General features: G+C 35.3%; 1 protein-coding gene across 1 annotated transcript in view; it reads left to right on the top strand.

The window, feature by feature from the left end:
* The first annotated feature begins 4,128 nt into the window (after nucleotides 1-4,128).
* The window catches only part of LOC131164585 (histone-lysine N-methyltransferase ATXR2), a 48,285-nt gene continuing 39,164 nt past the window's right edge, over nucleotides 4,129-13,249 (top strand). Inside the window, exons 1-2 of the mRNA XM_058121881.1 lie at nucleotides 4,129-4,342; nucleotides 4,603-4,678. Of these exons, the coding sequence (XP_057977864.1) occupies nucleotides 4,259-4,342; nucleotides 4,603-4,678 (160 nt within the window). The 5' untranslated portion in view covers nucleotides 4,129-4,258. The remainder of the gene's footprint in view (nucleotides 4,343-4,602; nucleotides 4,679-13,249) is intronic.

Consider the following 13,249-nt stretch of genomic DNA (forward strand, 5'->3'; position numbering starts at 1 on the left):
GATTTTTATTGTTAATTTGGAGTATATGAGGCCTAAGAAATGCTAAATGAGAAATATGCTGTGAGTTAAGTTGATTAATTTGGGGAAAATATAATTTCAGGGTTTTGATCTTCGAATGTCGCAGGGCGTGGATTTAGGGTTCCTAGTAAGCCAGGTAAGGGGATTATATTATGTTAGTTAATTTTGGAATATGGATCGATTAAATTGCAATATGTGATTTTTCTGAACGAATCGGGTATATGAAAAGAATGATTTTGACTATTATATATTTTGGGGAAAATTTATGTGTTGGTTTGAAATCTCTTATTTTCTATAAAACAAATAGTTTAAGTTAAATAAAATCCTGTAGATGCTCAGACGCTATTTTCAGCAATTTATGTCTTTTCCCATTAGTTTATTTTCTTTATGATTTATCAAATAAAAATTGTGTGGCATGAGAACAATTTTTAAATAATATATATGAGTAGAATGTTTTTATTGATAATATACAGTATGATATGACGGCCGGGGGCCGATATTTAATATGAATTTATATGAATTTGAATAAATATAATATAAAATTATATTAAATTTCTCTCAAATCTATATAAATATATTTTTAAGATATGAAATTCATGCTCTAAATCTTTTATAAGACGTCCAAGTGGTTAAATTTTAAAATATTCTTATTGGGATTTTTGATTTCCAATTTTGAAAAAAGTGGAAAGGGATATGATATGGACTTTAATGTAACTAACTCCGCCTGTGATGCACTTAATGTCCTAATTTTTTTCACACACAGCTGGTCCCAAGCCCGGGTTAAGGAGGAGGGTTGCGTTAGGTAGCTGACAGCCAGCGTAAAATTTGTCAGATCACTATGATATGAATCCTTACCGAATATTTGCTGGGGCGTCCCCTACGAGCGACGCATTGCACTTGAACCACCCAGGTGTAGTGAAAAGTGGGCGAGGGTGGGCTAGGTCGTCACCCCGAAGCAACGGGCCGTGTCAGCGCCCGGGTACGGTGTCAAATATGCGAGGGTTCCTGCATCATTCTGGACGTGAGCAGGTAAAGACGTTAGTTCAGGAAACTAGGATTAGATTAGCAACTTGGAATATAGGGACACTTACAGGTAAAAGCATGGAAATTGCGGATACAATGATTTGAAGAAGAATTAATATAATTTGCCTTCAAGAAACTAAGTGGGTGCGGGAGAAAGCTAGAGAAATCGATAAATCAGGATTTAAACTTTGGTACACTGGAAAAGAAAAACATAAGAATGGAGTAGGCATTATTATAGACAAAAACTTAAAAGATAGCGTTATAGATGTAACTAGAGTAAGAGATAGAATTATAAAAATCAAAATGGTATTAGGACAAGAGATAATAAATATCATTAGTGCTTATGCTCCTCAAGTTGGCTTAGCAGAAAATCTCAAGAGACAATTTTGGGAAGATATGGATAGTATTATACAAGGGATACCAGGGACTGAGAAAATATTTATAGGAGGAGATTTGAATGGACACGTTGGAAGAGATAATAAAAATTATGAAAGGATACATAGAGGATATGGATATGGAGACAAAAATGAGTCTGGGGAGATGATCTTAGACTTTGCTATGTCATATGATTTTAGTATGATGAATACTTGCTTTAAGAAGAGAGAAGAACACTTAATAACCTTTAAAAGTGGACAAAATAGAAGTCAAATAGATTTTTTTTTAACTAGGAGGGTAGATCATTTATCATGCAAGGATTGTAAAGTTATTCCAGGTGAAAGTCTAACCACACAACATAGAGTCTTAGTGTTAGATATATGCATTAAAAAATGGAAGAAAAAGGATAAAATAAACCAGTGTAAGAGAACTAGATGGTGGAACCTAAAAGGAGAAAATATAATAAAATTTAAAGATAAAATGATCAAAGATGGGGATTGGACCTTAGAGGATGGGATAGATTCAAATACTCTTTGGAATAGATTAGCTAGCTCTATTAAAAAGATAGCAAAAGAGATTTTAGGCGAATCAAGGGGAAGATTCTCAAATAGCAAAGAAAGTTGGTGGTGGGATAAAGATGTACAAAAAATCATAAAGACAAAAAGAATTTGGTATAAAACGTGGCAAAAATGTAGAAACAGAGATAACTTTGAAAAATATAAGGAGGCAAGAAAAGATGCAAAAAGGACCGTTAGTGAAGCTAAACATAGATCATTTAATAGTTTGTATGATAGATTAGGTACAAAAGAAGGGGAAAAAGATATATTTAAAATTTCTAAAGCCAGAGAAAGGAAGAAGGACTTAGGAAATGTAAAATGTATAAAAAGTGAGGATGATATTGTCTTGGTTAAGGACGAAGATATTAAAGAAAGATGGGGAAGTTACTTTAGTAAGTTGTTTAATGAAAACCAAATAGAAGACTTAAATTTAGAATTATCAAATGAGGAAAAGACTAAAAATATAAGATTTATTCGCAAAATTAGAGTTAACGAAGTTAAGTTTGCACTAAAAAAGATGAAAAATGGGAAAGCTATGGGACCAGATAACATCCCAATTGAAGTTTGGAAATGCTTGGGTGATAACGGAATTATATGGTTAACTAATTTATTTAATACAATTGTAAAAACTAAGAAAATGCTAGATGAATGGAGAAAAAGTACTTTAATACCTATATACAAAAATAAAGGAGATATTCAAAATTGTAATAACTATCTTGGAATTAAACTTATGAGTCATATGATGAAACTATGGGAAAGAGTAGTTGAACAAAGATTAAGGTTAGAAACGAAGATCTCAGAAAATCAATTTGGTTTTACGCCTGGGAGATCTACCACAGAAGCTATTTATCTTTTAAGAAGATTAATGGAAAAGTTTAGGGAAAAGAAGAGGGACTTGCATATGATATTTATTGACCTTGAGAAAGCATATGATAGGATACCTAGGGAAGTTCTATGGTGGGTTTTAGAAAAAAAGGGTTTATGTTGTAGGTATACCGATGTCATTAAGGATATGTACGATGGAGTAATGACTAGTGTAAAGACTATAGATGGAGAAACTAGAGAATTTCCAATTACCATAGGTGTACATCAAGGATCTGCTTTGAGTCCTTATCTTTTCGCTTTAGTGATGGACCAATTAACTAAGAGTATTCAAAAGGAGGTTCCATGGTGTATGTTGTTTGCAGATGATATTGTATTAATTGACGAAACTAGGGATGAAGTAGAGGCTGAGTTAGAATTATGGAGAGAAGCTTTGGAATCTAGAGGCTTTAAGATAAGTAGAAATAAAACAAAATATATGAAATGTAATTTTAGTAATGATAGGAGGAATATTGGAGACAAAGTTAAACTTGATGATGAAGAAATAAATAACACTTGTAGATTTCGATACCTTGGATCTATTATGCAAGCTGAAGGAGAAATTGAAGATGATGTAATGCATAGAGTTAAAGCAAGTTGGGTAAAATGGAGAAGTACTTCAAGTGTTCTATGTGATCGTAGAATACCCTTAAAATTGAAAGGGAAATTTTATAGAACAGCTATAAGACCAGCCATGCTATATGGATCAGAATGTTGGGCGACGAAGAAACATAATATCCAAAAAGTAAAAGTTGTCGAGATGAGGATGCTTAGATGGATGAGTGGTATAACATTGAAAGATAAATTAAGGAATGAATATATTCGTGGTAAGTTAGGTGTAACTCCTATAGAAGATAAGATAAGGGAGGGACGACTCAGATGGTATGGACATTTACAACGTAGGCCTTATAGTGCACCTGTGAGGAAGAGTGACTTAGTTACTGTGGGGGGCAGTAGAAGGGGTAGGGGTAGACTTAAAATAACTTGGGAGGAGATAGTGAGTAAGGATTTAATATCTTTGAATCTATAAAAAGAAATGGTCCATGATCGCATAAGTTGGCGGAAAAGGATTCATATAGCCGACCCCACTTAGTGGGACCAAGGCTTGGTTTTGTTATTGTTGTTGTTGTATGGACTTTAATGTAACTAAATGCTATATATATTTTTTAAAATTGTCCTTTTTATATGATTAGAGATTTGGGAAGTATTTTTGAAGCACAAATTTTAAATTTTATATTTAAATTTGAATATAATTTTATTTTATATATAATTTATCTTTAACATAGAGGCTTCTGCTGGAGAGTATGCAATTTCTAATTTTCCTTTATAAAGCCGCCGTTTATATTGTTCATGATGCGTTCATGAACCTGCTGCAGCCCAAGTGGGTTCTTCGCAAAAACTGAGCTAGAGCAGGAGCGGTGGTAATGGGAAGCATCTGCCCGGTCGATGTACAGTTCAAAGGCCAAATTTCGGCTCTTCTCAACCCTCCATCACCTCGCCAAGTCCAGGCAAATCTTCTCTCTCTCTCTCTCTCTCTCTCTCTCTCTCTCTCTCTCTCTCTCACACACACACACACACACACACATACACACGATTTATAAGGACTGAAAACTGGTTTAACTTCCTGCAAGAAAGGATTTTCTATTTGCTTTATTGCATTTTTCTCGAACTTTGTTGAATGTAAATGTGAAGAGCTCATTTGATTCGCAAACCCTCCATTGTCTATCGTTATTTCCATATATTATTTCCTATATAATCTAAATTTCAGGAATATTTCGATCATCTTGTAAGCACACGGCCACACTGTGGAATTAGAGTAAAACCCGACGCGAAGTTTGAAAAAGGTATTCATTCTTTCGCATGAACTCTTGATGTTTATTCTGCTGTTTGTTCTTGACCAAGACTACATTGAAATTTGAGCATGTCATTTAAACTTCCAAAAAAGAAACAAAAAGGTTTTGAGCTCTTAGAGGGGACCCTTTGTTGGATCAAAATTCAATTATGGGCATGTGAAATAATTATGTATTGTGGATTGTCTAATAAGGAAATGCCCTCTTTAAAAGCGATCAGTTATTTTGGATTATAATGGACTTTAATGTATCCGAAACAGTTGTGGACCTTTAATGTGTAGATATTTTAATGGTTATTTCCGTTTATAATGATGGGCAAAAATGGAAATACACATATATGGCCAACGGTTATATATATAGTGGTTATGGTCCTCGGATCACACGGACAATTCTATAATTTATCTTTTGTCGTCCCATCGCCAAAAGAGAATACAGAGAACGCCAAGGGAATTTTCTGGACATTACGTGTTGATTTGGAAGGTCATCCGCACGGCTTGACACATCTTGGAACGCTATGGATTCAAGTACGTTTCCACATTCAGTTTAATGTTCTTGATGATTTGACATGACTGATTCTAGCATGATGATGGTTGTCATCAATTAAAGAAATACTCTTTAAGTTCCTACAAGTGGTATCAAAGTGGCTTCATGTTGAATCATTAGGAAATAGTTTCTCAATTTTGGGTTGGTTTGAATAAATTTTGTTTTTTTTACAAAAAAAAAAAAATAATAATAATAAGAACTTTTTTGGAAATTTTATTCTTTGCAGGGATCATGAGATATTTAGTTGCAGTTTAAATTTAGTTATTATTTTTTTGAGATAAAGATTTGGTTTGAATTTTTATTTTATCTTTTAGTAAATTTGAACTAAATTTAAATTATGGCCCAACAGTTTTTCAAGTAGTGATATTCGTTTTGGGTTTGGACCCAATTTTTTTTAAAGGGAGGATGGTCAAAGGATAGAAGTTATAAAATAAATTCAAATATAGGTATTTTTAAGGACATATATGTGTGTGTGTGTATATATATATATATATGTTTTGAAACGAAGTTGATTAAAACAGCAAGTCGTCAAAGTGACCACTCCTGTGGCAATCAATTTTCTTTTAAAATATAAACAGCTTGTGTGCGTGTAACGTATGTAAAAATTGATTGGCCCAAAGGAAGATAAATTTTTTTGACAGAATTGCAGGTGCACTTGTGGTAATAAATGTGTGACAATTTTTTGATCTATTTAACATGTGAATAATAATTCAACCCAAAGGAAGATTTATTATTCGACATATTCTTATTATCAACATTTGATTACTGCACCAAGATATCACTTACAAATTAATATATTTGTCCAAAGATAAAATATTAACGGAGTACACGATATCTTGAGATGGGAATTACCTATTTTTGGATTTAATTTTGGTTCATGATTTATGTGAGCTTGTTTTAATTTATTTTTTTTAATGGTTGTTTGTTATTCATCTGTTCAGCTATGACTCTTACTAATATTACATCTAACATCAATTCTATACCTATGCTAAATGGCTCGAACTTTAAGTCATGGAAAGAGAACCTTTTAATTGTTCTCGGAGTCATGGATCTCGACCTTGCGTTAATGGTTGATTCTTCTCCACCTATTATAGAAAAAACTACCTCTGATGAGAAAAGAAACTTTGAAAGGTGGGAGAAATCAAATCGCATGTGTATGATGATCATGAAGAGAGCCATTCCAGAAGCATTTAGGGGCACTATGTTAGATAAAATAACTATAGCTAAGGATTTCCTTATTGATACTGAAAAGTAGTTTGTCAAGAATGAAAAGTCTGAAATTAGTACACTCTTGACAAAGCCTAATTTCAATGAGGTATAAGGGTAAGGGTAACATTAAGGAGTACATTTTAGAGCTGTTTCATCTTGCTTCTAAGTTGAAAGCACTTAAGCTTGAACTCTCTGAGGACTTGTTAGTGCATTTGGTATTATTATCCCTTTCGGCACAGTTTAGCTAGTTTAAGGTGGGTTATAACTGTCAAAAAGAGACATGGTCTCTGAATGAGCTCATCTCACACTGTGTACAGGAAGAGGAAAGACTTAAGCAAGATAAGGCAGAGTGTGCTCACCTAGCCTTGACTTTCAAGGAAAAAGGGAAGAAGAGGAAGAAGGATAAGACTGTTGCAGATACAACACCTCAAAAGAAACAGCAAAAGAAACCTACCGAATAGGAAGGTACAAGTTATTTCTTCTGTGGAGCTGAAGGGCATAGGAAGAAGCAATGCACCAACTATCACGCTTGGCGTGCTAAGAAAGGTATGCTTCTTAATTTGGTTTGTTCTGAGGTTAATTTAATTTTGGTACCTGAACACACTTGGTGAATAGATTCTGGTGCAACCACTCACATCAGTGTGTCTATGCAAGGTTGCCTGAATTGCCGAAAGCCAAATGATGCTGAAAGAAACATCTATGTGGGCGATGGCAAGACAGAGGCAATAGGACGCAATAGGACTATTTAGATTATTGTTAAAAACTGGATTTTATTTGGATCTTGTTGAAACATTTATTGTACTGTCTTTTAGACGGAATTTGATTTCTATTTCTACTTTGGGCAAGTCTAGTTATTGTTGTTCATTTGGGAATGGAAAATTTAGTTTGTTTCATGATTCAAAATTGGTTGGTTTTGGTTCTTTATCAGGTTATGATAATCTTTATATGATAGATTCAATTGCTTCATTTAATGAATCCTTGCATTTTAGTACACGTGGTACCAAGAGAAAATTAACCAAGGAAAATTCAGCTACGTTATGGCACAAGAGATTAGGTCATATCTCCAAACGGAGAATAGAGAGACTTGTGTCAGACGAAATTCTAGACCCCTTAGATTTCACTGATTTTAATGTTTGTGTAAATTGTATTAAGGGAAAACAAACCAATAAAAGGAGATTTGAAGCCAATAGGACCTTGGACGTCTTAGAACTTACACATACGGATATTTGTGGGCCATTCCCTACGGTTGCTTGGAATGGTCAACAATATTTTATAACGTTCATAGATTGATTTTTCTAGATATGGCTATGTATAGCTCATTCATGAAAAGTCACAGTCACGGGAAGTGTTCAAAAATTTTAAAGTTGAAGTTGAAAATCAACTCAAAAAAAGGATTAAAACCATCTGATCTGACCGTGCTGGTGAATACTATGGTAGAAATGATGGTTCAGGTGAACAACGTCTAGCGCCGTTTGCTAAATTCCTAGAAGAATGCGGTATTGCCCCTTAGTAAACTATGCCGGGTTCGCCCACTATGAATGGTGTTGCTGAGAGACGAAACATGATGCTTAAGGATATGGTGAGGAGTATGATTAGCCATTCCACCTTGCCAGAATCACTCTGGGGAGAAGCATTTTAAGCCCGTAGCATATATACTTAATAGAGTCCCAACTAAAGCAACTGTCAAAACCCCTTATGAACTTTGGATAGGTAAAAAACCTAGTCTAAACCACTTTCATATTTGGGGATGTCTAGCTGAGGCAAGACCTTATAGGCCTAATGAAAATAAACTAGATTCAAGGACGGTGAGTTGTTATTTTGTCGGGTACTCTGAAAGATCCAAGGGGTACAAATTTTATGATCGCAGAACTAAGTTGTTTTTTGAGTCAGGAAGTGCCCGGTTCTTTGAGGATGTCGAGTTTGCGGGGGGAGATACAATTAGGGACTTTGTATTTGAAGAGGAATATGTAGATATTCCCATAGGTGTTGTTGGCATTGATTAGGATTTTATTCCTGACCCTGTTCAAGACACATTAATTCAAGACAATGTTGTAGCACCTCCCACCCAAGAAATTATTTCAAGAGAACAAACCCTTACACCTCAAGAACCTATGCCATTAAGAAGATCCACTAAAGAGAGAAGAAGTGTAGTGCCAAATGATTACATTGTATTTCTTCAAGAACATGAGGTAGACATTGGAGTGATGGTAGATGATCCTATTAACTTCTGTCAAGCCATGCAAAGTTCTAATTCTTAGAAGTGGATTGATGCCATGAATGAGGAGATTAAGTCCATGAAGGACAATGACGTGTGGGATCTTGTTCCATTGCCAGAAGGTATGAAACCCATTGGTTGTAAATGGATATTTAAGATCAAGAGGGATTCAAAAGGCAATGTGGAAAGGCACAAGGCTCGTCTTGTTGCGAAGGGCTTTACACAAAAAGAAGACATTGATTATAAAGAGACTTTCTCTCCGGTTTCTTCGAAAGACTCTTTTAGGATTATAATGGCATTAGTGGTGCATTTCAATCTTGAGTTACATCAGCTGGATGTAAAGACAACGTTTCTCAATGGTAACATTGATGAGACAATCTATATGGTGCAGTTAGAAAACTTTGTGTCAGGAGACTCAAAGAATATGGCTTGCAAACTAAAGAAATTCATTTATGGACTCAAACAGGCATCTCGGCAATGGTATATTAAGTTTCATCAGGTAATTATCTCGTTTGGTTTTGAGATGAATTCAGTTGATGACTGTGTATATCATAAGTTCAGTGGGAACAAGTATATTTTTCTAGTTTTGTATGTTGATGACATCTTGCTTGCCAACAACGATATAGGCTTAGTGCACCAAACCAAGAGATTTCTAGTTAAGAATTTTGAAATGAAAGATCTTGGTGAAGCCTCTTTTGTGTTAGGGATACAAATACACCGGGATCGTTCTCGGGGCTACTTTAGGACTATCACAAAAGAGTTATATCGAAAAGGTTCTTAAAAGATATGGCATGCAAGATTGTAAACCAGGTGATACCCCTGTGGCTAAGGGAGACAAATTTAGTCTCAATTAGTGCCCTAAGAATGATTTTGAGGTAAAGGAAATGCAGAAGATTCCCTATGCTTTGGCTATAGGTAGTCTAATGTATGCTCAGGTTTGTATGCATTTGGATATTGCGTACGTTACTGGGATGTTGGGCAGGTATTTAAGTAATCTAGGAGCAGACCATTGGAAAGCAACTAAATGGGTCTTGCGGTACTTACAGACAACAAAAAAATGCATGCTCACATATCGGAAGTCAGATCAGCTTGAGATCATCGGGTATACTGACTCTGATTTTGCGGGATGCCGAGATAGTATGAAATCTATATCAGGCTATATTTTTCTGCTTGCTGGAGGTGCCAACTCCTAGAAGAGTGCTAAACAGTCTCTTATAGCCTCTTCCACCATGGCAGCAAAGTATATAGTGTGTTATGAGGAGTCTAATCACGGAGTATGGCTGCGGAATTTTGTCACAGGGCTGCGCATAGTGGATAGTATTGATAGGCCACTTAAGTTATTTTGTGATAATAAATCTATAGTTTTATATTCCAACAACAACATGAGCTCGAGGAAGTTGAAGCATATAGACATCAAGTTCCTAGTTGTCAAAGTAAGAGTTCAGAGTGGTCACTTGTCTATAGAGCACATTAGTACAAACTCCATGGTTGCGGATCCGCTTACTAAGGGATTGCCATCCAGACAGTTTCATGAGCACACTACTCAGATGGGTGTCATATTTTTAGATGATGTTCAGTTTTAGTGGGAGTTTGTAATTTATGGATGTTTTTTCGATATATACATGTTTTTAGTTACTCCAGTTTATGGATTATTTTGAGGTTATTTTCTGCAGAAATAAAGTTTGGTTTTCACACTCTGATTTATGTTATGGTTTGATCTCACTAAGGTTTAAGGTGGACCAATTGGAAATAGGCATGTTAAGATCACATTGCATGAAATTTCCATGCTACACATCCACATCATAATCCACGTCATTCAGTTGTATTGACATATGTGACTATTGATGGGTCGAGTTACGAATATTGTAACAAAGGCCGCTTTGATCCTATGTTAGTATAATTGATGGACTGGATTGGTTATAGATACATTTCGGTATGGCAGCAAAGTTGAGCTCATTTGGTTATTTTTTGCAATACATAATTATGAGGTTACACATATAGCCCAAGTGGGAGATTGTTGGATCAAAATTCAATTATGGGCATATATGTGAAATAATTATGTGTTGTGGACTGCCTAATAAGGAAAGACCCTGTTTAAAAGTGATCGGTTATTTTGGATTATAATGGGCTTTAATGCATTCGAAACGGTTGTGGACCTTTAATGTGTAGATACTTTGATGGTTATTTCTGTTTATTATGATGATCGAAAACAGAAATACACATATATGGCCAACGGTTATATATATAGTGGTTATGATTCTCGGATCACATGGACGGTTCTATAATTTCTCTTTTGTCATCCCATCGCCAAAAGAGAATACAGAGAACACAAAAAGAATTCTCTGGACATTACGTGTTGATCTGGAAGGTCATCCGCACGGTTCGACACATCTTGGAACGCTATGGATTCAAGTACGCTTCCGCATTCAGTTTAATGTTCTTGATGATTTGACATGACTGATTCTGGCATGATGATGGTTCTCGTCAATTAAAGAAATACTCTTTAAGTTCCTACACCCCCCATAATCCCATATGGTTATTTTGCAATCATTTGGTCTTGGTGGAGTTTGAGTTGCATGGGCAGTAAGTCCAAAACCAGCGGAGCATTTATGAATTTTTTTGCTTGATCAATTATTCAAACTTTGGAGAATTTGTTGTTACCATTTCTCATGGAATGCAAGAGGTAAGTAAATTGCCATTGTCAATTTGATGTGGTTGTTCTGATTTGTGCAGTTAGTAGGTAGATGATTATTTTGATGGGAATGCTAGGAGCAGTCAACTCTATGTAGATTCGGCTTATGATGACAACAATTGGCATTTCTTTCAAAAACATAAATTGGCCATTGTTGTATCTCTCCTGTTTGGGTTTTCAATTCCCATTCAGATTTTTCCTTCTTATTTCTACTTTTTATTTACTTTTTAAAATAAACATAATTTGAAACGATTATCTCATATTATCTTTCAAGAAAAATGGCCTAGTGGCCCAATTACAAGGCGTGTGTATAAAGAGACAGCATGAAGCAACTGCTCATAGAATTCCTCTTTTGATCGATAAAACCATCAAGTCAATCATCAGAGTCATTATTTTGACCTCTTAAATGGCAAATTAAGTGCTTGAGTGTTTTTGTTTTGGAATTTATTTTTTAGTTATTGTGATGGAAGAGAAAATATCTCAAGATTGGAGTGGATTTGGAGAAAGTGGAAATGATCTAGTGGGCAGTTATATATTTTTGTTGCTTCCTTTTGGTTTTATTATAAGAGAATATGCCATTTTAGTAATTATCTAGTTTGAGTGGGGGCATTTTATCTTTTGTGCCTTTTTTTTCATTTTATTTTTGACAGATATGAGGGCAGATTTGGAGCTGTACGTTCTGTTATTATAAGAGAATATGCTATTTTAGTAATTGTTGACATGTACATTCTTTCTTCTTCTTCTTCTTCTTCTTCTTGGTTCTCAAATATGATTCTTTATTTGGTTTAAGATTCATTTAGAGACACTCTTTTTCTCGGTTAGTGGGAGTGGTTTTGATGTCCTTCCTTCCTTCTATTGTTAATGTACAAACCACAGGTCCACAACCATTGAATTTGTTGGACCCTCCATACCTATTTTCATAATGCAAAAGGAAAGTTCAGGTATCTATTGAATTCTCCTTTATCTCTAAACTCCGAGGATTATGATGATTGGATGGAAACAATTGACATTGTTTTTGTGGTTATGGAACAAGGTGGAATCATGAATTGCTACAAACATGATGTCATAGAAGAGCCAAGGCTATATGGGATGATCTTTGTGAAAGCTTCTCTCAAGATAAAAAAGTCAAACTTATGCTTTTGGCCTATATGAGAAGTTTTCAAGTATGACCAACTTGGTAGGTCCATTGGTCGGTATTTTAGCACTGTGAAGGGTATGTGGGAGAAACTTACTTAGTTTTGACATTGAGATGATTAAGAGGCAAGACGCATAGCTCTTGGCTGCCAAGTTTGTGGATGGGTCGAGTCATAGACTTCAACCCATCTGTGATCATATTCTTGATATACCATCCATGAATGAAGCATATGCCAGATTCCAGCAGTCACCAAGGATGGCTCTCAATATTCTTCTCAAGCTTTTTTCCTATGAATAGTTATTTAGTGTTGCCTTTAGCTGTGGTAAGGGAAGAATTGGAGGACAAGGATGAGATTTGAATGGTGAACATTGCAAACTTAGTGTATCACACACTAACTCCATAGGCTGAGAATGTGGAAAACCTAGTTCTTTCAACATGTTCTTCGACCAAAAAAGTTCATATTTAGTGTGCGTCATGGCCCTTTACACTGACTTAGCACTTAACCTGGCCACAACATTTTGTTTCTTACTTTTCCAAGACATCAAATTACCACCGACAAAGATACAATAGTTGGTTATGGATCTTCGGTCAGATGGCAACCCAATCCAATTTGCATTTGTATATCCTTGAATATGAGGGTGACCTCGATCCTAATATAAGAGACCTCTCCTTGGTGCACGTTTGAGATATCTCAAAATGCAAATTATTGCATCCTAGTGACTTGTTCTTGGGGAATCGAGAAACTGACTCACAACACTTGTTGCGAAGGAT

This window comes from Malania oleifera, chromosome 9, assembly GCF_029873635.1.
Source record: "Malania oleifera isolate guangnan ecotype guangnan chromosome 9, ASM2987363v1, whole genome shotgun sequence".
Classification (NCBI taxonomy): Eukaryota; Viridiplantae; Streptophyta; class Magnoliopsida; order Santalales; family Ximeniaceae; genus Malania; species Malania oleifera.